Consider the following 25,520-nt stretch of genomic DNA (forward strand, 5'->3'; position numbering starts at 1 on the left):
TTAGGGAGGGAGACGCTCTAGCTTCAGGCCAGCTGCTACAGAGGGGGAGGGGAAAAAACCTTTTTTCTGGATAGAACGCGCTAACCTGCAGTCTCTGCCATAGAGTCCAAGGGGGAAGAGCCCCGCCCCCTGCGGGACGCTCTAGCCTGCAGTCTCTGCCATAGAGTCCAAGGGGGAAGAGCCCCGCCCCCTGCGGGACGCTCTAGCCTGCAGTCTCTGCCATAGAGTCCAAGGGGGAAGAGCCCCGCCCCCTGCGGGACGCTCTAGCCTGCAGGTTCTGCCATAGAGTCCAAGGGGGAAGCGTTCCCCCGAGACGCTCTAGCCTGCAGGCTCTGCCATAGAGTTCTCCCCCGGGTGGGCGGGGCAGCGAAGGCCCCGGATTTCCGGGTCTCTTCCCGCCGAAGATGGCGGACAGCGATTACGAGTCGGTGCTGTGCGTGAAACCGGAAGTGCACGTGTACCGGGTGCCGCCGCGGGCCTCCAACCGCGGGTACAGGTGAGCCGGGCCCTGCGCCCCCGGCCCGAGCCTCGCTCGGCCTGAGCCCCCCCCCCCCCGGGCCCCCCCCGGCGGGGACAGCTGTCCCGGGCCCCAGGCCTCTGTGGCAGTAACGCGGCGGGGGCGGGGCCAGGACCTGTCCCGGGCCGGGGATCCACTGAGCCTCGCGCGCCCGTGGCGGGTCCAGCGGCACCGCCCCCCCCCCCCCCGTGACTCCCCGGGGACCCGCCTGTCTCTGGCCGGGGGATGCGAGCCCGGCCCCGGCTGGGAAGCTCCCTGGGGCCTGGCTGGGTCTTCTCTCCCCAGCCCCGTCTCCAGCCTCCCGCTCTCCGGGATCGGGGTCTGCTCCGCCCCCCCGCCCCGCTTCACTAGCATTTATCTCCCCGCTCGTTTCTGAACTGCGGCACCTGCAGGTTTCCAGCGTGCTAGGCGCTGTACATAGTAAGACAGTCTCTGCCCCAAAGGGCTAGCGATGGCAGTTGACAAAGGGGAGAGTGAAAACTGAGGCTCAAGGAGGGGAATGGCCCCCACTCATCTTCACACCGGAGATGTGAGTTACACTGGCTCAGACATAACTTCCCTTGAAGCCTGGTGCTGTGACCGAGGGAGAAATCTCGTGGCCTACCCTCACTGGGAAAGCCAACGCAGAGCTGATCCCTGTGGTAGCTGAGACCCCAGCTGAGCGTGGGGAGACACAGGGAGGGAAGGATAACAGCCAAATATGTTTGCCCTGGACTTGCCCAAGATCAGCCGGCACGGCAGTGGCAGAATCAGGAGTACAAGCCGGATCTTGCTAGTCCTAGTCTAGTGGTTTATCTATTAGACATACTGCCTCTCAATTAGACACACTGCCTCTCAATAATTTTGAGTATTAAAATTATTCTACAAACTACATTAATTTCTAAGGATCTCCTTTTTCGCAGGGTTGTAGACTGCATTTTCATCATTAGTGTAGTGGTACTGTCGTGTTCTGCTTCAGACACCCAGAGCAATCGTTACCCAAGACAGCATCAGAGAATTTTGTAATATGATTGTTTTTTTTAAATAGATAACAAGGAAGGGAGAGAATAGCGATTCAAACAGGCAGTTTGGAGAGTGCGGAAACCTTCAGTTAATACAACCAACTGTCACGCTGTGTAGAACTGGGTTTGAAATAGAGCAAAGAAAAGTGAAGTGAAAGCTTGTTGCATTATAGCAGTGGCTCTCAACCTTTGCAGACAACTGTACCCCTTTCAGGAGTCTGATTTGTCTTGCGCACCCCAAGTTTCACCTCACTTAAAAACTACTTGCTGACAATTAGACACAAAAATACCAAAGTGTCACAGCGCACTGTTACGGAACAATTGCTGACGTTCTCATTTTTTACCATAGAATTATAAAATCAATCACAGTACTGACACACAATATTGTACTTAGATTTCAGTGTGTAGAGCAGTATAACCAAGTCATTGTCTATATGAAAATTTAGTTCTAGCCTGTTGTAAAACTGGACAAATAGCTAGAGGAATTGATGTACCCCCTGGAAGACTTCTATGTACCCCTGGTTGAGAACCACTGCATTATAGGGTGTTGACCCCTTACCCTGTTTTCTTGCAGCCCTTCTGGGAGTCTTGGGCTGACTTGCTTTATAGAAGGTTATCATGTTCTCAGCTTGTGGAATGCAAGGTCTTTTAATCCAATGGTTAGAGATGGAAAGAAATAATAATCGAGGGGTAGTTGTGTTAGTCTGAATCTGTAAAAAGCAACAGAGGGTCCTGTTGCACCTTTAAGACTAACAGAAGTATTGGAGTACAAGCTTTCGTGGGTGAATGCCCACTTCGTTGGACTTGCGTCTGATGAAGTGGGCATTCACCCACGAAAGCTTATGCTCCAATACTTCTGTTAGTCTTAAAGGTGCCACAGGACCCTCTGTTGCAATTTAGAAATAATAATGAGTTCCTTAAAGTGATCATTTTAGATCCAGTCTCGACTTGGTTTACAGAATGCAACAGCAGTTGCAAACCACAAAAATGAAGAAAAAAACTTATGGGCTCTTGTAGGTCTGTTGTAGTCGATCAGTATACTGGTTTAACAGGGGCCAACAATAGCACTAAAATAGCATCAAACTGGCTGTGTTCACTCACTATATCAGGGATTCACCTACCACATTGTGGTGGTCATGTAAAACCTGCATTGTGGTCACATGATGTATTTCGGTAGCATCTTTTATACAATGCAACAGTCTCGAAACTCCTTAGAAGGAAGCCTCCCAGCACTCCTGTGAAAAATTATCCCCACTTACAGATGGGGAAGTTGAGGTACAGCAATGAAGTAAATGCACCAACTTTCACACCGTGTCAGGTAAAAAGCCGAGAGAAGAGCCCGAATCCTGCCTGCCAATCTCGGCTCTAACTGCTAAGCAATGCTTCCTTCCCCCAAATAGTATCCTGGTGTGCAACTGCTTCTTTCAAAGGCCTGTATTTTCAATTGTATTCAACCCTGCTTTGGAGGACAGGCACGCAATTCTTTGCCATGGCATGCTGAGCCGAGGACGGCGGCATTAGGTGGCGATGAATACCACATCTGTCTTCCAAAGCAAAAATCTGTGCAAACGGGATTTCAGCTAACAGAGAGAATTGGGCGGAAAATCCAAGGAGGGAGGTTAAGCAAGCAGAAAGATCTTTCCAAAACAAATCTACATATTAACCTGACACTACCTGGCCTGGATTATGTAATGTAATTTGCTTGAGTCATAGTTATGTCCTGCTTCTGAGCTCTGCTCCCCATTTGTTTGTTTAATTTGCCTGTTCTGTCCTGCCGTAACCAGGTCACTGATCCTCCAAGCTGCTTCCTGCAGGCAGAACCCCATGGCCTTCTGGACGGGTGAAGGGGTCGGCCTGGGCGGAGCAGTTTGCAAGATCAGGGCTTTATATTATAAGCTTTTTTGGGCAGGGACTTTTTTCTTCTTGTAGGTCTGTAGAGTCCCTACTGCTCTAGGGCAGAGACTTTCTTTTTATTCTGTGTGTGTACAGCGCCTAGCACAGGGGAGCAGTGATCCCTGATTTAGGCTACTACGCAGTAGTACGGCACAATTAATAATAGTAGCCTACTCAATCCCTTTATGGTGCCCTAGGCACTACTGCAATACAAAGAGTGATGATAGAGGGAGTTTTGAAGCCTAAGATTTGAGTGACTTTTCTGATGTTCACAGTCGTTTTCTCCCACAGAGCGGCGGAGTGGCAGCTGGATCAGCCATCATGGAGTGGCAGGCTGCGGATAACGTCCAAGGGGAAGATGGCTTTCATTAAACTGGAGGATAAGAATTCAGGTAAAGGGAAAGCCATACAGCATTCATGTACTTTACACCTAGGGTTTCTCCCCTCCGTTTCCTTCAGGAAGGGGCTCCCACCTCAGGCAGGCCTGTCCAGCCTTGTTAGCTATTGTCAGGAATGATCTTAAAGAGAAATGTCCAGGGCTGGAACCTGAAAGATCCCAGATGTGTGGTGACGTTAATTGGAAACTGGAGTGTTTTTACACGCTGGAGCGGTGCTAAAGCCGGAGAGGCTGCCTTCTCAGTAAGCTTCTTCCTTTCCCTGTCCTGTAATTATTTGGCGAGGGCTGCCACTTGCCATGCAGCTGTGCTGTGGGCTTTTACGCTCCTTCATCTTGTGCAGTGCGTGGGTGTCCCCGCAAGAAGTGCCTTGGAGAAAAACTCACGTCAGTAGCAGGATTGGAGCCGCTGTTGTCCCCATGTGGCAGAATGACTTCACGTGGGTGCTGAAAGGTGCCTTGGAAGCTAATAAAGAGGCTGGGGAGAAGGAAGCCTTAGAAGTATCTGCGGTGTGAAATGAGCCAGGTCTGTGCTCTCGGTAAAAAGCTGCAGGTCAACAAGTGGGAAAACCCGTCTGGCTCTAACCTGTGAAGTCCACAGAAAAGAACTTTCCATCTATAGCCCTAGCCCAGTAATTCTCCTCCTTCCCAGAGGGAGGCTGCTAGCCCTTCCTGGGTAGTGGATGTTACAGCAGAACGTTCGGTGTCGCTACGGTGGCTTAACGATGTGGTGCTTTTGTGTTCATAAGCAGATGTACAGACAACTGCGTGAGTGGTGCATCCTGGGAAACACTTCTGCTAGGCTGGGGTGTTCATTATCATTCTCCCTCCTCCCCAGGCAGGGACCTTCATTACTGCAGCCCTCACTCCATGTGGCTGCCTCGGGAGCCCCATTGTTCTCCCCACACCAAGTTCAGGTCAGAAAGGGGTTGGTCACTGAAGAGACACAGCGTTCTCTCTCTCCCCTCCCCACCCCCAATTGCCAGTAAGTGTGTTCATTCTGTGTCAGTAGCTGTGCTAGAAGTGTCTTGTTATCTAAAGCTGGAAGAATTGAGGGGTCTCAGTCTAAAAGAGGAAATGTGGTCGAATTGTTAGAACCCAGAATGAGAATTCCTTAGATCCTGGGGATAAAACCTACCATTCAGGAGTGTTGTCACGCTTAATTCATTGTGTGTAAAGTGCTGTCTCTGTATGTATTGTATTCTGATGAAGAATGGGGGAACACTGGGATATTGAACTATTGTGTGTTTCCTACTCTTGTTTCTAGGAGAACTTTTTGCCCAGGCACCTGTGGACCAGTTTCCTAGCATCGCTGTAGAGGGTGTGACAGATTCCAGCAGATATTTTGTCATTCGGGTTGAAGATGAAAGTGGTATGGGCAGTGTTCAAATCACTTTTCTTCTGCAAACTGACACATATAAATCTTGGGGAATACGTTTCTTTAGCTGGTTTCCATTATTATTATTCTGATGTGAAGGGTCCTTGATTTGAAAGGGATAAATATACATTACATCTAAAGTACAGCCTAGAAGTGTAGGGCAGTGCACAGGAGATTGGCAGGATCAGAAGCCTTTCAGTCCAGATCCATCTTAAAGTCAATAATGATCAGAAATTGTTACCGTCAGACTGTGGTTCAACCTCCTGCGTGAAATGACTTCTTTGTCTACACTAGAGCTGATCGGAAAAACTTCCACAGGACCATGTTATGTCGGAAATTGGAGTTCCATCAAAATTGAAACACTTCGCGAAATCATGTCAATTTTGTCAAAATTTAGTATTTGAGAAAAAAACAAAATAAAAGTTCTGACAGTATAAAAACGTCCCATTTCCGCATCCTTGGTGCCAAACACTTACATTTTTTGTTTAGAAATTACTTTTCATTTTTGAATTTTTTAAATGTTTGCATTATATATAATCTATAATACAAATCTAAATTGAAATAGTTTTGATCAATCCAAAACAATTTTTTCTCAGAACTTTCCTTTTCAAAGAATTTCAGAAATGTTGGGGTTTGTTCCAATTCAAAACAAAGTCAGATTTCAGAATGCTTTGTGAAATGGGGTTTCCATCCTTCACACAACTCTAGTCTACACACTGAATCAGTTAAAACAATTTCGTTAAGCTGTGCAAACGCCTGTGTGGATAAATGTATATTAGTTTAAAACTGGTTGTCAGTTTAGTTTATGCATGTAAATTTACCAATAGAAGCTAAACTGATCTAAGACCAATATAAGAGAGTTCACACACAGTTACGCTGGTTTAATGAAATCTGTTTAAAATTGCACTTTTAATTAAACTGGGGCAACTTTGTGTAGACCAGGCAATTGTCCAGTTTGTAGTAGGAAGTGACGCCACAATACAGAAAGCATTCTTGATTAGCATTCTCAGCAGAGAGGCCAAGGCTTAAATAGGCCACAGGTCATGGGTGAGAAGCAAGTGGGAGACTATAGGGAAACAGGTACTGTTTCCTATAGTGCTGGCTAGACTGTATCATTTCTGTGGATAAACAAACGCTCTGTCTCCAGTGCTGTCAACTTAACACCCTTCACCAATATTAAATCCACTTCACTTTGTTTAAACAAGTTTCATGGAACCATCTCAAGGTTGGAAGATTCCAGGCCTAGATTTTTTATAACCTGAGTAAAGGCTGGCTCTGGTGCAGGGTGGAGAGCTGGTATTGCAATGGGAGGAGAGCCTGCTTTCTCTTAAGTGTGCGAGTGAGAGAATATAGGGGAGAAGGGTGTCAAACAGTGGAAGGTCCTGAAAGGTAAATTTAAACTGCTGAACAATATTCTCAGGGCTGAGGGGATAGGCTTCACTTTAACCATAAAGGAACCAAATGATGATCAATACCTATTGCAGGTGGCTGGTGGGTGCCAGAGGGCGCCCAAAGAAAGGCATTTACTAGGGATTCTGATTTACTTGTATTGCCAAAGCACCTAGAGACGCTAATTATAGACCTGGGCCCCCATTGTGCAAGGTGCTGTACGCGCACACAACAAACCCAATGGCAAAGGCCAGGGAGGATGCTGAGGTGCAGCTAGATGTCACTGAACAGCGTCTTCTTGTAGTGGAGAGTTCATGTCGGATATCTAATACTGCCTCCACTTCCCTTCTCCAACCTCCTTAATCCTTGGAGGGGGAAAGCTAGCCTTTAGCCCATGTGATCTTGGGACAATCCTGACGCTGGAAAGGTCCAACCCGAAAGCCAGCTTTTGCATCTTCATTTAGGATAAATTGGAAACATTGGTCAGCGTTGTTGGATAGATTGGCCCTTTGATCCAACTACCCTGTAGAGGAGAAGCAAACGCCCCCAGCTGGTAGGCTGAGCAAAGGCAGAGGCTAGGACCAGAAATCGAATTCAGCTATTAAATATGCTCTCCTGAGTCCTAAGAGAATGGCAGGGCTATGAAATGTGTGAAACCACAATGCAGGGAGAGCGAGTGTCTCCTTTTCACTTGTGGAGGGTTGTTACTTTATTACTGAACTCTCGTTTGTTTCCCAGGGCGCCGTGCGTTTATCGGAGTTGGATTTGTAGACCGAGGGGATGCTTTTGACTTCAATGTAGCCATTCAAGACCACTTTAAGTGAGTTTTCTTCTCTTCCTTTGCTCTCTGGGCTGGGTCATTTCTGTGGCATTTGCACAGTTGTCGGTGTTCTCCGAAATTGCTGCACTTGTAAGCTGTTAGCTCTCGATTCACTAGGGAGGGGAAGCATGGTCAGGGGACCGTCACGGGGCAGACGGGACCTGTTGAGCCAGTTCAGTTCCCTTCTTTATACAGAGAAACAAATGTGGAACATTTTTGTCTTGCCCAAATTTCCCAAGGCCCCCAGAGAGGGAGTAGGACTTATCCCTGCTGGGCCCTCACATGCCAGACCACATGGGTTCCTCCATGGCTGCTGTTTCCCCTTTGTCTCCTTCCTCCAAAGCGCTGGTTGCCATTTTTGTTCTCGTCCCGTGGCCAGAAGAATGGGTGAGGGACCACTTCTGAGAGGCTGGAATGTAGTTCTAACCGCGAGCAGAAAATGAGGCTGTGCATTAGTCCAAGGAAGTTATTTGCTCCTTCCTGTGCTGCGGGCCTGTCAGGATGAGCAGAGCAGTGAGAAAGTGAGTGAGCAACTGCCCCTTGCAGGCATCGGACGTGCTGGCTGATTCGGTTGGGCTGTAGTCACTTAGAATAGCAGGAGTAGCTTTCTCTGCGCTGCTTCCCTGCATGTTACTGCAGCTGGCTGGTCCTCAGGCCACATAAGCATGTTGAAAGAGCCACTACTGCACCCAGGCAGGCTTTAAAAATGAACTTGGTAACATACTCCCTTAAAACAGCCTGCTGGCTTTTGGCCCACTTTCTTTCCTGCCCGTTACCATGGGGATCCACTGAGCTGCTTTCGGGAATCCACGCAAGTCCGATTTGTTTAAAGGGACAACTCAAAATGGCCCCTGTCACAGCTGAGAGTGCTGACCTCAGGGCAGACAAGGCAGAGAGCCCAAGCTGGTGGTGTGTTCTGTAATTAGATTTCACCAAGCCAGTAACAACTGTGAACTCCTGACGCACAATAACAATCTTACCATGGAGTCTCACACCATCCACTTGGGCACTCCAGTCTGTCTTGCCACCCAGGCAAGCTGGACTTAGTGACAGCTGGTTGCCATACACCAAAGCTCACAAAAGATTCAAGTTGCTTCCAGTCCCAAGAGAACAGTCACTTACCCCAGGTCAATTTGTACCTGAGATCTCACACCCAAACCAACACTTGTAGCCAATCTTATAGTAAACTAAGGATTTATTAACTAGTAAAAAGAAATGAGTTATTTACCAAATAATATATGGAGATATACTATCTCATAGAACTGGAAGGGATCCTGAAAGGTCATCAAGTCCAGCCCCCTGCCTTCACTAGCAGGACCAAGTACTGATTTTGCCCCGGATTCCTAAGGGGCCTCCTCAAGGATTGAACTCACAACCCTGGGTTTAGCAGGCCAATGCTCAAACCACTGAGCTATCCCTCCCCCACAAATGAGTTTGTCTGTGGTTCCAAAAGGTGACAGAGTTGTAATACTCTATCAGTACTGAATGTCTTTTAGGGCTCACCAGGTTAACCCTGGGAATCTCTGCTTCTGGTTCCCATCTCCAGCCCTGTGAGAGTCAGAATATTTTCTTGTGTCCCTGTTTTATCCCCTTCTTCCAACTTTCAAGCTGATGGGCTGGGTTTTCTTGTGCGTAGCACCTTCATGCGTGTGACGGGGGCCATTTACCAAGTCTCTGTATCGTGATGTTCCATAGTGGCCCATTTAGTTTTGATAGCCCTTCTTGATGGACGGTAGACCATTCCTCTGGGCTGGGTTCACAAGTTCAGAGCAGTCATTTTTACAGTTATAATGCAAAACTTACATATCTTCTTATAGCATGGGATACAGACACGACGAGTTAAATTAATGCATGCAGCAACTTACAAGCATCCCTTAGAATCTAAACACATTCTTACAAGTCTAACACATATCTTGAACAATACTAACATACAGGTGAGCTGGTCTGGTTTCCAGCTGTGACCTACAGTCTTGGCAAGAGCTGGCACCTGGTCTGCCAGCATCACAGCCCCAACTGAGAATTTATAAAAATAAGTTGTTATAAAACCTGGTGATTTAGCTGAAAAATACACAGCATAAGTAGGTTGGTTTTGAGCAAATAAGTTTTCCCCTGTAGAGTGTGCGTTCCAACCAATGCAGTGTGTTAACAGCAGAGCTGACTGAATAATTGAAATTCTTTTGGCTCAGTGACCAAACCAGGGGGTTGGAATTAAATTCATTTTCAGTTTGAAACTAACTTTTGTGGTTTCTCACTGGAACAAAAAACTGAAAGTTTCTGTGAGGCAGAAACGATACTGTTCGAATATCTATTCACAGCAACAGTTTTGAAACCATCTGTTTTGACCTTTTTCAAAACGAACTGTTTTGATGTTTCCAGGATGTTTGTTGGCAGAAACTCTTTGCTGAATTTGACAAATAGCTTTGGTGCCCCCCAAATGCATAATTTGGCAAACAGTAAAAATTTTATCCCGGTCTAATTGACGGCCCCAAAAGTGAAACTGGCTTCATTGATTTTAACCGTCAGGCCCAGAGAAATGCAAAAAAACCAAATTGGGTTTTTAAAATTCGTTGTTAAGACTGTGCTGGTAATGTAAGAAACTCAACTTGTTTCCAATATGGATTTTAAATGGCCTGCATTCCTTGTAGCAGCACTGCACTTAGCCATGAGCAGCTCTCATATGTGCTCTCTCCTCATTTTACACCTGTCATTTTCCCTGTGCAGATGGGTTAAACAGCAGAGCGAGCTTGCAAAACAAGCCCAGAACCCAGATCAGGGACCCAAACTAGACCTGGGCTTCAAGGAGGGACAGACCATCAAACTGAACATTGCGGTGAGGTGCTTTTCTTGGTTAGTCTGCTGCTTCCACCAAGTAAAACTTCCCCGGCACTCTCCTTAGAGGCAATCCCAGCGTTCATCTTGCTGTACGTAGTTTGATTGTAGAGTCTATTGTTTGAGACACATGGAAGCTCACCTTTACAGGTGCGTAAGGCTGACTTACCGGGTACCAGCCCTCTGAGAATGATCAGTCTGGCTCTGCCGAAGCCAGATAGTTTATTGGTTGCAATTTTGATGAGGTCGTAGCAGTGTGATGGGGTTTTGCTAAAATTCCAGTAACCCTGTGCCCAGTCACACCAACATGCTAGATGGGGAATGTTTCCAGACCGGCTCCCTGTTCTCTTTTGCTAAATTCAGTTTTAGTAAGGGGCAAAATATGACCTGCTTTACCTAGTGGAGGTAGCCAAAGCCTGCAGCCCTTCTTCCTCCCTCCCTCCCCACTCTCTGCCTGGGCTGCAGGGGGGAAGCACTGGAAATCCGGTTGCTGGAGGAATGTTAGTGTAATGCATCCGTCAGGGTGTGTGTGTTGTGTCCCTCTCTGCCGGATCCCCAGAGGATGGGAGTCCGTGACCCCTCCCCACTACAGAACTGGGCCCTAGCTCAAGCTGTATCGGCTCATGCGTTGGGCGCTGGAGGTCCCTGGTGATGGCCAAGATGGCAGCGGGACTTCAAAGGGAACCAGCCTCTCTCCTGCCCCGCCCTGTGCTCAGCAGCATAAAAGAATCAGCAGACGTAAGAGGCTTCCCATGGGCGATAAGAACTGGAGACAGTTGTGCCAAAGCACTGTCTGATGCTCACAACAGCTGCGTTTAAGCTGACGTTACAAGTTGTGAATTTTTCATTTCCCTTTAGAACATGAAGAAAAAAGAAGGAGCAGCAGGGAACAGCAAACCGCGCCCAGCGGGGCCTGGGGGCCTCAGCCTGCTCCCACCCCCGCCTGCAGGGAGATCTCCTGCTCTGATCCCTCCTCCAGGGGAGCAGCTTCCAACATGCCCTGCGGATTCCCAGCCAGCAAGCGCCGCTAACACAGGTCTGTGTTCATGGGCAAGCTTTGTTTTCTTTAGGTCTATTTATACCTGCCAATGCTTCTTATACGGTGCCCATTACCATGGTATCTGGGAGCATGTCTATGGCACTTCTCAGCACAGTGTGTGAGACATCAAAATTACCTCTAGGAAAGACAGATCTTTTCCTTTAAGCCAGTTCCTTTCACTGACGGGCTGATTCCTTCCAGTTTGGATATTGTTTCTACGCTTGTTTAGACAGGTGCCTTGTGGTGAGCTGTGAACATGGCAAGATTCAGGATCAGGCTGGCAAGTTTGTTCCGTGATTGCAGAACCCACTTGGTCCTACACCTTTCCCCAGCCTCACAGGATTCAACCCGGCCTCTGTCAATTGCAGCATCCCAAATGAGTGTAGCACTTGGTGGGGAACATAGGGCGAAGACTGCCCCTCGAGTAACTCAGCCCTGGGCCATCCAGAGCTTTGAAGATAAGAAGAAAGGTCTTGAACTAATCCTAGGATTCAACCCACAGCCAACGCAAGGGGCTGGTGTGATGGGTTCACGAGTTTTTGACTGTTTAAATGGTGAGCTGCTCGCCTGCTGCAGTGTCCAGATACCTCCCAGCACCCACCCCATGTAATGTGAATTGCAGTCGTATAGTGCTGATGTGACAAATGCGTTGATCGCTTTAGTGTTGTAAGAGACGAGCGGCTGAAAACCCTTCTGAGGGCCTGAGAAGTTGGCCAGTTAGAATCCTAGACTATCAGGGTTGGAAGGGACCTCGGGAGGTATCTAGTCCAACTCCACGTAGGGCCAATCCCCAGACACATTTTTATCCCAGTTCCCTAAATGGCCCCCTCCAGGATTGAACTCGCAACCCTGGGTTTAGCAGGCCAATGCTCAAACCACTGAGCTATCCCTCTCCCCCTAGTCGTGCAGCTAGATCTAAGCAGACTCGAGAGAGGCTGCTTGAAGGGAGCTGACATGGCTAACTAGCTCAGGTAGTAGATCTGATACACTCAGACTAGTTGAATCGTCGTCACCCAGCTATCACACTGGGGTTAACTGGTGAATGGAAACCACATAGACTAGGCAGGCCCAGTCCCGTCATGGCAGAAGTTAACACAAAACTTCCTCTTTCCCTGAGACATTGCAGCCTTCATTTAGCACAGTGACGAAAGGGAGGCTAAAGCATCAGCATAGGAGCTAACGGAGGTTTCTGTCCTGGCCACTCATAGCATAACAAACACGTGTGGCAATATCGTGTGGTTTCTGATTGTTACCACCTCCTCCTGGCTTGCATCTGCATGGATTATAAACATCGCTTCCCTGGGGAACTCCTGCACATGCCTTGAGATGGTAGACGTGTCTCTGGTCTCTTAAGAGGCCACCTCTTTATGCCCACATGGTACCTTCTGCCATCCAGCTAAGGAGCCAGTTAATCTTACTTCCAAGGGAATTGCTCAGGTCGGATCAATATGGTCACTTGGGTTTATGCAGCTGTGTTTCCGGAGCAGGCCTGTGAGACAAAGCTCAATGAAGCTGAACAACACGTTAATTTCACTTCCCCTGTCTCTTCTGTGGCGCACTAACTCTGTGCTGGACCTGGGATTATTTTTGTGCCAGTGCCAAGCTCTTGTGATCACTTTTTTTTTAACTGTGGAAAACCTTTTATTAATAATCCCTAGCGCCTAACTGGTGCTTTTTCATCGGTAGATCTTTGTGAAGCGCTTTGAGGTCAGTATCCTCCCCACTTTACAGACGGGGAAACTGAGGCACGCAGCGGTGACTTGCCCAAGGTCACCCAGCAGGCTAGTAGCAGAAATGGGAGTAGACCCCAGGTGTCTGGGGGATGAGAATTCTGGTTTGTTCTGACCGCACTTTGAGACTGTGATGGTAAGAGTTCAGCCTGGCAGATGCATTGTGTGAGGTCTGTGAGGCTGGGAATGTCTATTGTATCTTTAGACAGAGGCAAAAATTGTGACCCCTCATCGGTGCCATTTGTAGTGTCACTTTTCAGCATGGAACCAGGCTGTAAATATAACCTGCCCACGTTACGTTTCGCTTTGGCTAATGCCATCAGTCTCCACCTTCCGAGGCCACCAGTCCTGCTGCTTGGTCTGCCGTAGAGATCTCAAAGAAGCACCTCAAGGCGTTTCTCTCTGAAGCCAGAAATTGCACCAGTTCAACTAATTGGCTTAAAAAACAATTTAGCTAAGCCATTGAGAAGAGCTAGGTGGACATGGCTTGCTAGGTTTCCATCTGGCTTGTATTGGTTTTATTGGTAAAGATGTGGTGCCTTCCTGGGGCCATAAGGAACTGGGGTTGGTGGGAAATAACTGATGGAGTGAAATCTGATCTTTCTTTTTTCTTTTCCTTCCTTTGAATTTCCTGGTTGCCGGCAGATGCCGCTTTGTCTTGGCCACAGCCCGGTGGTGCCACCACAGCCGCCAGCGCCGATATCTGGGGAGACTTTGCCAAAGCGTCAGGGTGAGGCCATTCCTGCTGTTCAGTGTGGTGTGTAGCTGAGTGAGCAGGGGTGGCTGTCTGGGTAGGAGCGGTTACATTGTATTGGCAGCCCTGGAGAGCAAATCCCCATCACCACCGGCCAGTTCAGCCTTGCCAGTGGCAACGCAGGCATCCTCTGGGGTGCTCCCCATGCACGCCTCCCCTGAACTAGAAGAGCACCGTTCCCGGGTGAGAAGGGATGGCTGTCCTCGACCCCTCTGTTTAAATTGCCAGCTAGGTGAGGGGTGAGTTAATATGGATATTCATTACAAACAGGACTGAGTGCCCCGGTATGTGTTGGTGCTCTGTACTGTCCCCTAACATCCCTGTTGTCTGTCGCTGCGGCCTGTTCAAATGATTACTGTTAGCAAGCTCAAGCAGGCCCCCAGGGCATCTTAACCACAGGCTTGTCTTCACTAACAAGAAAAGGTGGGTTTACCCTGGGATAACTACCCCGCACAGGAGAACAGGAGACAGGGCACTGCAAGGTAAACTAGGTGCAGTCAACACCGGGTGTGGGGTACAGTGTTGATCTTGCCTAGCTACCTCCGGGAAGCCCAAAAAGTGCCTTGTCTTCCTAACTCCCGCACCTTTCTCACTGTACAACCCCCCTTTCGAAGCAGTGATGATAAAGCCCGAGTGTGAACTAAAGGTCTGTCTTCACTGCAGTTAGCCTGGGTGACTGGTAGTGGGTTAGTGTAGCCCAGGTGTGAGCGGCCCATCGAGTTACTGTGTCCTCACTAGTGCTGTGCGCCCCTGTGCGTGTTGCTAAGACTTCTGGGGACACATTCCATCACTTTTTGCTGAGCTTCTCTATGATTCTTTCCCAGTGAATTGTGGGCAAACTTGTCTGTCCTTTTGGGCACCCAGGAGAATCATGGGAAGGCACTGGAGGACTATCAGCATGATTTAGCCTGCATCCTTACTGCAGAGTGGGGGGTTCCCAGCCCCAAGAGAAAGCAGCACCCAAGCTCTAACTCTCCCGTAGCCAGGCCAGCTAGCCCAGGTGTAAAGCCCCAACAGATTTGGGTGAGAGGGTTTTGTGGGAGGGGGATGGGGCAGCACCTTAGTAAGAGCCCAAGTTAACTCCGCATCGAAGGCCGACCCTAAGAGGGGTTTTGGTTTTGATCTCTGCCATATATGGCAGCTTGGCCAATGTTCACAAAGTAACCAGCCCTTCAAGGCAACCCGTAGCCTTAGCCCAAACCACCTTCAGCATCTCAAAGCATGGTTTTGTTTCCTTCCAGGTCTGCGTCTAACCAGAACCAGCAGAGCCCGGGCTGGGTTCAGTTCTAAACCAGACACCCTGTCTGCTTTCCTGTGTGGATGCTGGGGAAGGAACCTCTTCTCTTCACTGTGGACCAAAGCCTGGGGGGAGCCCCCCTGCATCCTACTCTCTGAGCTAACAGGCCACTTCAAGAGAGCCCAGTCCATGACTGGTTGCAGCCTTTGTAGCTTTCTTGGGCATTACAAGAAAGGGGTGAGAGCTATGCAAAAACCAAAAAGTGCCCTGTGACTGCAGTGTGGAAATAAGTGCCCCAGCGCTGGGGAGTGTGGGAGAGGGATGCCTTAAACTCTGAACTCTCAACAGAAACCAGCAGCCCCAGTGGCTGGGGCTCTTAATTCTGCTCTGAGATCACAGCAAACCATAGAGGACTATAAACCTGGAGGGGGGGAGCGATTGTCCCCCCACTTCTCCAAACCAGCACACTGTGGTGTTTACATATTTCCAACAAGGATGCTTTTGTCTATCGCTTCTTCCTCCCTCTCCTTATTTGCAGCCTGTTGACTAACGTAACTGAGGATAACCAAAGACAGTAACTCGACCTGGTCCCCTTCAACAAACAGGTGCTTTATTAAAGAGCTGGTGGTGAGGAGGGAGCGAAGAGCAGTATCAGAAGACTCCAGTTTGGATTAAATCTTGTTAGCAGTTGCTGTCTGATGTGCTAATGGGCTATGCAATGCAATAGATGTGGAATGACACGTGCAGCAAGGGATCTGCAGGGTTGACAACTGGCGACCCCTGCCACGGCAGCTGGGTACTGCCATGAGATGCCTCCGCTGTATGCCAGGGCACTTCTCACCTTGAATAGTTTGTTGTTGGGGTGGTGGTGGAAGAAATCCTCCCCATCTGGCAGGGGGCAGGACAGTGGGATTGATATAGAGGCAGCAAGACCTTTAATGCTGCCAAGAACTGTTCTAGTGTTGTCCTTGCCAAGACTTTTCAACAGCAAATTGTTGCGTGTCTTCTGAAGTGCACCTTGTCACTGAGACGTGCCTCTTTGGAAGGTGCTCACAGCCTGCCTGGGAGCTTCTGAGCACTTAGATTAACTACAATAGGTAACTCTGATGGGGAAAAGCTGTTAATTGGACGACTCTGGTTAATTAGCTGCATCTAAGCAAAACTCTGAAATTCCTTATAAGTTTTCATGCTTTGATATTAAGTCTCTGACATAGCTAGATGCAATGAAGGACAGAGCTTTGGTTGCCTTTTTTATGGAGCTGGGCTTAAGATTTCTCTTTCAAAAAAATATTTTCTTATCTATTTATTTCGAGGTGAAGGCCTTTAACAGTATGAAGTCCTGCTATTTTTTTTAAGTGTTCCAACTTTTGTCTTTTTTTTTTTTAATTATTATTTCAAACTGGATGATGAGGATTTGATTTCTGATATTTAAAAAAAAAATTCCTAAGAATGTGTTTAATTTTGCCTCTTTGAGCCACTGGAAGAGCACCTGGGAAAAACAGGTGGGAAATGTAACATTGAATTAACAATAAAATGTTTTGAGGGTAAGTATGATTCCTGTTTGTTTTCCAGAGTTACCTGACCTGGATTAGACAGGCTCCGCTGTGATTGTAGGAAATGATTCCCTGATTTATCTTCTTACTTCTTCCTGATATAGAGAAGGGCACAGCTGGGCACCAGAAGTATATGCACTGAAATATCAAGGCAGTTGCCAAAAGTCTGAGGGCATGGGGGGGAGGCACAGTAGAAAAGTGCTGGATAACAATGACCTTAACATCTAGCACGACCACGCAGCACCCAAGAGGACGGAAGGGTACGAAGAACCTGACACGGTGATGGGGTCTGTTGAACAGCTGGAGTGAAGGCTGGCAAGGTGGTGAGAAGAATGAATTGGGTGGAACATTCAGGGTGTAGCGTTTACGAGGCAGCACGTAACCACCAGTAGAATAGATCTGGCTTATACCCTACCCTGCTTCCATTGCCCCCAAGTGTCAAACCCCCCAAGAGTGAGGGCAGTGCCGCCTGTCTCTTGCCAAGGAGCTAAGAGCAGAAGTGAGACTCCTGCACAGATGGGAACTTTGGAAAAAATGTGTCATCTGGCTGGCGCCTCCTGCTGGGGAGAGATCATAGCCTCCGAAGGGCCTGAGCTGAAGCCAGTGGAAAGTCTCCCTTTGTGTTCAGTGGGCTTTTAAAGAGCGAGTGTGTGAGGAACACTGGTTTGGACTGACTGGACAAGCAAATCCTCTGCCCCATCTGCTTGCCCCGTCATGATCCCCCTCTTGCTGCTAATCTGCTGCTGTGTTAATTGGCTAATAAAGCCAGAAGGGAAAGGCCACTTTCTAATGTTGAGCAAGGGAGAAGGGTTGGGAGAATCCTGGAGCCCTGGGATATCCAGCTGGATTATTAGAGACATGTTATACCAGTGAGTCTTAGACCACATGCAGTGTCTCTAGGCTTGTCCCTCTTTTGCACCGGAAGTGAAAGCAATTTTTGCTCAAGACTGCTGAGGGCTTCACAGTACAAATAGACACAGTCTCTGCCCTGAAAAGCTTACAGTCCAAGGCCTTGATCCTGGAGATTCTTACCTCTGAACTGTGTGTGGGCCAGGTGGCAGGGTAATCTGCCCTTTAAGGGCAGTACTTCCCACTGGTCATCCCTCCCCATCATATGGTGTGGCCCTTTAAGGGTTTGGGGCTCATCAAGCTGTCACCTCTCAGGCAGAGACCCGTAGCTCCCTCCTGACGAGGTCTTTCCGGGCTCTGCCGTTCCCTGCCTACACTGAGATACCCAGCAGGACAGAGTGCTTAGAGCCCAGTGTCTCTGCTTTGCTTTCTCTTTGAAGGGTATGAACAGGGTAATTGTTTTTTCTAAGCAAGCACCTTTATTCTTAAGGTAAAAGCATGACAGAGAAAACTAAAAACAATAAAAGAACCTATGTGCATACTCATATGCTTACCAGAAATCACCCCCTGTCTACAAAAGGACTAGTCCATGTCAGTCCTTCCACCTCTCCACTGAGGAGCGGGGCCCTCCCCTGGGAGAGAAGGTCCTGTTTGTTGGCTGGATCAGAAAAAAGCCCCCGAGTCAGTTTAAACGCAGGCTGTTTATCCCCAAGCCCCCTCTCTGCTGGACTTGGGAGAATCCAGTTTGCCTGAGTACAAGTGAGCATCTGCAGGAAATGGTGCCTTTCTGGAGGTGTTACAACCTGACAATCACCCTCCACTGTTCCTAGTCCCTGGGGAGCCATGGTTACTGTCACCCAGGGAATTCCTGACAATCCCTGGCCCGTAGTCATGCATAAACATACAGTGAGATCTCCCAAAGGTTTTGCAGGAAAATTGCCATCTCTGTGTCGGGGGCACTGGGGGGAGGGTGGAGAATTATCTTTTAGTCCTTGACACTAAGCGGTCACACTTGGCAGGTGTCATTTCCCTCCCCTCCCCCCACTAGAAGTTTGGGATTTAAAAAATTGTCACTTGTGGGTCTTAAGGGTGGGTTTGAATCCTTCCTTGGCACAGGGAGCGGGTCTGGGTGGGCCAGGGCCAGAGAACAGTGAGTGAGGAGTGGAGGCGTAGGGCAGACGTCCTGAGACTTCAAATCAATGACAGCAGCTCGCATCCCGCACCGTTACTGACGCGTTCATGGCCACAGTCGTGATTAATCTGCAGCACTGGCCGGTTCACCGAAGCCATCTGCGGCAAGAGAAACCCTTCCCGCCAAGTCTAAATTTATGAACAAAAACTGGCAAGTCCTGGGAAAACCGGACTGCTCTAGCAACGTGCGGCTGATGGGGCAGACAGGTTTTGTTTACAAGCCACCCTGCGGAGTCATAACCCCTAGCAGCTAATGAGCTTAAGGCGGGCTGCACGTAGGACGACAGGCTGAGTTATGGTGTGGGCGGCTGGGCTCCTGGTACCTGGTTTCCAGGAGGAATTCAAGGGTTTAGCGTGGCCATGCAGGAGCAGGCAGTGACCTTGTCCAACAAAAGAGACCTAACCTGAACGTCACAGCACTTCAGCATGTGCCGGGCTCTATAGTAACCAGCCCTGGGAGAGTAACCAACATGCCAGCAAGCCCCAGAGCAACCTAGCAGAGAGATCACTGCAGGTGAGTGCGGGCATGAAGGGGGAAGGAGAACGTGAGGCTTAACACTGATTGCGCTCTGGGGCTGTGGTGGGAGCAGGGGCCGCCTGGTGAATGAGGGGTTAAATCCAGTTCAGCTTCCCTCCACCTCCTGAACAGGTGCTCAGGGAAAGGGCTCTGAAGGTGGTTGATTTGGAGACAGTGGAGGGATTTCTTAGGGAGTTTTAGCTTCTCATTGCCCTTTCTGCTGCAGCTGTTTGATGTCTTGTTGTTAACACTTCTCAAGGATCAGACCTCGCTAACTGCAACTGGCCTGTTGTCTGCTGGGTCACCCCACAACGCTGGGGAGGAGAGTGGATCTAACCCATCTCTGCAGAAGGGAAACTGGCCAGGGTGTCAATCTCCCTTTGTGAAATCTAGAGGAGACAATGTGTGTGAACAGTGCGTACGAACGTCCAACAGTGGGACCATGTGACAGTTGGGGTTCTTGGAAGTTCAGGTGTAGCCCAGGCAAGAGGCATAGAGGGGAGGCCTTTTCGGCAAAAGCAAGGATTTTATTAGTGCATCTTTTTTGGCTGTTGCACAGAAACGTATCCCGGGCCAAACCCCTCCAGCAATTTCTAAAATAAAAGGAATTAAAATACAGTTTTATCCCGAACCAAAATGGATCTTTGTTCAGCACTAAGAGGGGGCGTTGACACTACCGAATTTCACCCTGCCCAAACCGTACTGCCACTAGCAATTGCGTAAGACCAGTGACAGGGATGAGTTTCACGCTATCAGGTTGAAGACCCCTGTGTGAGCTTAGTCTACGCACCATCATTTTCACCGTTGCTAGCACTTGTTAGTTGCACTGCTATTGGCAAACGGTTCTGCAGTCTGCTCACCCGGGCAAAGCAAGCCCTGGGTATAGATCTCTCTGGCTGTAGCCATGCCAGCTTGCGCTGGGCTACTGTGCGATCTCTCAAACGAAGCAGGGCCAGGCTTGGGTCAATTGTTGGCTGAGAGACCTGGTGATTCTCTAGGTGATGCTCTTCCCTCTGAGTTACTGCGGGCCCAGACGTAGGCTGCTTGGCTGATTTACACATGAGATGCTGCTATTAAAAAACAGACACACTATTTTCTTTTTCTGGCAAGGGTTTGGCTCATTCGCGCTCGTGTCTTGGCCAAATTCTAACCTGGTTAACCTGGGCTCGGGTTTGTCTGAGAATGGGTCGTGTATTGCTCTCAAGTAACACTGGATGGCTAGAAGGGAGCAAGATTAGAGCCAGTGCTGCAAGATCTCTCTCTCTTTGGGGGCAGTGCTTCATGCACAGCCAGTTTCACTGTTTGATTGATCGTTAGTTTCGCTTCCTGTCTCATGTGCCACCAGCATTTTTATATCACTTTTGGTTTCTGCTGCCACATCCTGGGGTTGCAGCCACTAGCACAGGTCCCTAGCCCTATGAACTTTCAAGAGGCCCTGGCCAGTGGCTCTGGGATTGTAGGATCAGGACTTAAATTAGAACAAATGTATTTAGACTGTAAACTGTTTGGAGCAGGGAAAGGGGTTCACCGGCATGGGCTTCCCCAGCTGGGTGTTGGCCGGAGTTTGTGGACAGGACAGTTCCTTCTTTTCCTCCCTCGAGCCGGGGCAATGGCTAAGAAAAGCTCCTTCTTTACTTCCTAGCCCCCCACGTGGAGCTTGAAAACAGTGGCAGTCAGGGAGGAGGCAGGCATGGAACAACAGAGCTTGTGGTGGAGCTCGGGGTCTCTTTTGCAGATCCCATGTTAATGCTGGGCTCCGCATCTCTTCCATGCGGATGCTGAAGAGGCCACCAGACAATTATGGGGAAGTGGGGAGAGGATAGGAGTGGGGCGGGGCCTGAGCATCGTTAATAGTGTTATTCTCAGGCCTTGGCGCTCTCCCTTCCTGGACAGAGAATCAGCCAAGGAGTAGAAAAAGGCACTGATGCACTTTTTGAAAACAGATTAAAACCTTCAGATTTTTCTCTATAAGGAGCCTCCTATTTTTTTAAGCTAGTCAATTTCAAATAAATTCAAGCTGGTGTCCCTTTAAATACATTCTGTGTCGCTAAATACTCCAGGGAGGAAACCATTATAAATTTCCTTTCCTATAACGTTTTATAGTGTTAATGTGGACTGTCGAACATCTGCCACATTCCACCCCAGAGGTGGCTGCATTTTTGCACCATGTGAAATGATTCCTGTATATTGTTTAAGTTCTCTCAAATCCTTTAGGGCGAACACTGACTATTTACATTTCTATAACAATCTGCCACTGCCTGGCTATATAACCATGGGCATGTTTCTGCACCTCTCTGTGCTTTCGTTACCCCCTATGTATAATATAGGTGACACTTACGTTGACCCTGCTTTGTAAAGTGCTTTGAGATCTACAAATGCAAAGCATTGTTTGTATCCAAAATCTTAATACCTTGCTGGAGAGTTTTATTGCTGTAAAATGTTTGCGAGCTCTGAATTCAGGGCATGTCATTGAGATGCCTTTCATCAAGAAACTAAACTTGTTTGGAGTGTAGAGTGACCAGATGTCCCGATTTTATAGGGACAGTCCTAATATTTGGAGCTTTTTCTTATCTAGGCTCCTATTACCCCCCACCCCCGTCCTGATTTTTCACACTTGCTGTCTGGTCACCCTATTGGAGTGGAAGGGAAACACAGATGATAAATGAAAGTTGTCATCCAATCAGAGGGACAGAAATTTGTTAGTCTCTAAGGTGCCACAAGTACTCCTGTTCTTCTTTTTGCGGATACAGACTAACACGGCTGTTACTCTGAAACTAGAAATTACCATGTGCCTTAGCTGACCAATCATACAGCTCGAATAGCCAATTCTGTCTATCAAATGAGCAGTCAAATAGTTCCTCCAAAGCATCTGTAGCGTCCAGGTGTTTGTAAAAACCATTGGTTACATAGCTTTGCCTGGCAAACACGTTTGTAAACCTGATGTGAACAGAGAAGTAACAAGCTGAAAAAATGGCTACTAGCCTCCAACACATTGTTTGTAACTGACACCTCCACCAGCTGTAGTGATCTCACCGACCAGGGGGAAATGCCCGGAAGTCTGGCAGGTCTCCTGGGCTCCTTCGAGGGGAAGGATACAGTTAAGTAGGAATGGCCCAGTGCTTTTTCAAATGGGTCTTGAAACAGCAGCCACCAACTGCTAACATCTGCCTTGTGCATGATGCTCGAAGCAGTTTGCCAAGCTTGGGAGACAAGAAGTTCACTTACATGTCGACAGAAGCTTGGGAGGATTAAACAGCTTTAAAACCGCAATGTAACATGCACGCCCAACCTCCAGCCGTAGCCTAGTCCAGTTACTGAGGCCTTTCAAGCTATAGTGATCAAGTTATCTGATGAGAAAGTATTGAATTTCAAGAGTACTTGCAAGGTTAGCCTTTGTTTAATGCTGAGGAAAGTAAGTACATAGAAAGTACCATGGAGTACTAGATGGAGCTACTATAAGGTGGATGCATAACTGGTTGGAAAACCGTTCCCAGAGAGTCGTTAGCAGTGGTTCCCAGTCATGCTGGAAGGACATAACAAGTGGGGTCCCACAGGGATCGGTTTGGGGTCCGGTTCTGTTCAATATCTTCATCAATGATTTAGATCAGTGGTTTTCAACCAGGGGTCCATGGCCCCTGGGGGAGCCACAAGCAAGTTTCAGGGGGGCTGCCAAGCAGGGCTGGCCTTAGACCTGCTGGGGCCCAGGGCAGAAAGCCAAAGCCCCACTGCCTGGGGCTGAAGCCTGGGGCTCCAAGCTCCGCCACCCAGGGCAGAAGCCAAAGCCTGAGCAATTTAGCTTTGCAGGGCCCCCTCTTGCATGGGCCCCCAAGCAACAGCCCTGCTTCCTACCCCCCTAACACCAGCCCTGGCTTTTATATGCAGAAAAACAGTAGTTGTGGCATAGGGGGGCCGTGGAGTTTTCATAGCATGCTGGGGGGGGGGCCTCAAAAAGAAAAAAGGTTGAGAACCTTTGCTTTAAATAACAGCCTGTCACAGTCTCTTACTGTATCCTTGTACTCCCCCAGGCTGTCTGTATCCAGCTGTTGTCTCTTGACTTATGCTTAGATTGTCAGCTCTTTGAGGCAGAAACTTTGTACAGCACCTAGCACCGTGAGGTTCTGGTCCGTGACTGGGGTTCCTAGGCATTAGGATAATACAAATCATATATAATAATCTGAAGCATGTACATCCCAAACACAACAGAAGATATTGAGGGACTGGTAGCCAATAAGTGAAACTGACTAGTGCAGATGGGGGGCTAAGCAGGCTACTAAAGGAAGCCAGCAGTAGCCCTGGTGAAATGTGTGCTAGATGGCAACCGTTTCATAATGGCATGTGCTCTTCTGCTGTTAATCCCAGGCACGGATTGGGCTTTCGGTGCACTCTGGATGAGCCAGGAGCTGGTGCTGGACCAGGATGCTAGTGGATGGAGGGTGGCCCCAATCCCCGTGCATGTAGATTGGACCCAGTTGAGGATTCCAGTGCACAGACTGGCCTCGTCCTACCGTAGGTTTTTTTATGGGGCATGCATCCCTATGGTACCAAAGGGCTGCACCGGCTTGGGGGGGCCAAGTCCTCCATGCATGTATAGGGGCCACTGGTGCACAGAGCCAGGAGGATGGGTGTATAGGGCGAGACCCCATGAAAACAAGAGTGGCCTGTACTGGGAGCATCCTGGGGTGGTGGGGAGACCCTGGGGGCAGGGGCTTCACCCCCTTAGTTTTGGGAGGGGAGAATGTGGAGTGCACTGGGGGGCAGATGCAGGAGTGGGGTGGGGCCAAGGCATCCCCATGGGGTGGGACATGGAAGGAGGGAGACCCCACTAATGGAACATGTGGGGAGACGCTGCCCCAGGGGCATTGTGGGGGCAGCAGGGCAGAGCACCCCATTTGTGTGGGGTGTCCAGCAGCAGGTCTTCCCCCTCTCTGGGGATTGTGGTGGGAGGCCCTGTGGCTCTGACTGTGAAGGGGGAAGGGCAGGCCCAGACCCTTGCTGGGGGCAGTTGCGTTTTGCCCAGCCACTGGTAACCCTGTAACCCTCCTTCCCCTCCCTAGCTCGCTCCCGCCACACCACATAAATACAACGCTCTGCAACGGCTGGGGGCTCTGGCTCTGAACACAAGGATCCGTGTGACAGGCAGGGCACTAATAACCTCGCCGCCTGTCTCGGTGGCACGCCTGGCATCTCGCACATCCGGGCAGAAAAGCTGCTCCAGAGCTCTGTGTGTGGCTCAAACGCTCGTCTCTTTCACCCGCAGAAGCTGGTCCAATCAAAGATATCGGCTCCCCCGTCTCCCCCTCCCGTTACAGGGTCGGGAGGATAGATTTATTGATGGACACTTGTAGGAGAAAGGTTAAATCTTAGAATCAGCAATACACACCTGGCATCGCTGTTATCTGCGATGTCTTCTGGCGGGATCCCAAGCAAGGATCAGCACGCCACTGGGCTAGGTGCTGATCCCTAGCTCTTATCTAGTGCGGTTCCTCAGCAGATCTCTAAGCGCTTTGCAAAGATTCAGTAGCATTAGCCCCATGTTACAGAAGGGGAAACTGAGGCACGGAGGAGGGACATGACTTGCTGAAGGTCACTCAGCAGACCAGTGGCAGAACTGGGAATAGATCCCAAGTCTCCTAAGCCCCAGGCCACTGCTCTAGCCCCTAGGCTACACTGCTGAAGAGCACACGTGCAAGACAAAAAAATGGTCCCCCAAAAGCTTATTGCTATCCCACATTATGGCCCTTTACACCTGAGGCCTGTGAGCATCCAGTTTAATGCTGCTTCTTGGGGCGCGTTCCTGCTGCCGTGAACTATTCTGGTTACCGGAAAGCATGGGAGGCCTGCACAGAGGGATTATATGTGCACAGTCTGAACAGTAATCACCCAGCCAAAGCGCTGCTGGGATCTGGATCAAGACTAAAAAGGGTCCAGATTTACCAAAACCCAGTCTCCTTCCCCATCACTGACTCATTGATCTTCCAGCTCCCATGACCTCCCCCCCAACCCTCCCCAGTTCCCGTCAGATGCTCTCGGCTGCCTCAATCCCAAGCCTCCCGCCTTAATCCCCCTGCTCCCTCCTTTCATGATGTCTGTTCTGCGTAAAACGCATCTCACTGCTGAGCCATCTGCTGCTGGCGTATTTGTTTATCTGGGTGACGCTGAATCGTTGTGCTGCTTCTCACCGGCAGAGGGGGACCTGCAAAGAGTGACTTGGAACAGACAGGGATGGGGGGGCCTTGGGGGTTCCCTAATCTATATTTGATAGCACGGGAAGGGTCCAGATCAAGAATCACCCTGGTTCAGGCCTGCCCTGCTGCCCTGCAGGGTCAGCTCACAATATCATGAGCACCTCCGCCTCAGCTCAGCAGGGCTGGGCTTTCAGCAGGGCTGTCCGTAATCCCCAGGGATGTCCACAAAGCCCCCTACGGGAAG

The 25,520-nt window shown here is 49.2% G+C and overlaps 1 protein-coding gene across 1 annotated transcript; it reads left to right on the plus strand.

Annotated features, from left to right (window-relative positions):
* The first annotated feature begins 365 nt into the window (after nucleotides 1-365).
* On the plus strand, nucleotides 366-16,529 carry NECAP2 (NECAP endocytosis associated 2). Its single transcript, XM_054008826.1, has 8 exons — nucleotides 366-496; nucleotides 3,703-3,803; nucleotides 5,073-5,177; nucleotides 7,311-7,392; nucleotides 10,114-10,222; nucleotides 11,080-11,257; nucleotides 13,636-13,720; nucleotides 14,986-16,529. The coding sequence occupies exons 1-8, from the start codon at nucleotides 405-407 to the stop codon at nucleotides 15,032-15,034; spliced, it is 801 nt and encodes a 266-aa protein (XP_053864801.1). The 5' UTR covers nucleotides 366-404; the 3' UTR covers nucleotides 15,035-16,529.
* Nucleotides 16,530-25,520: the final 8,991 nt, after the last annotated feature.

The sequence above is a fragment of the Malaclemys terrapin genome, chromosome 19 (genome assembly GCF_027887155.1).
Source record: "Malaclemys terrapin pileata isolate rMalTer1 chromosome 19, rMalTer1.hap1, whole genome shotgun sequence".
Classification (NCBI taxonomy): domain Eukaryota; kingdom Metazoa; phylum Chordata; order Testudines; family Emydidae; genus Malaclemys; species Malaclemys terrapin.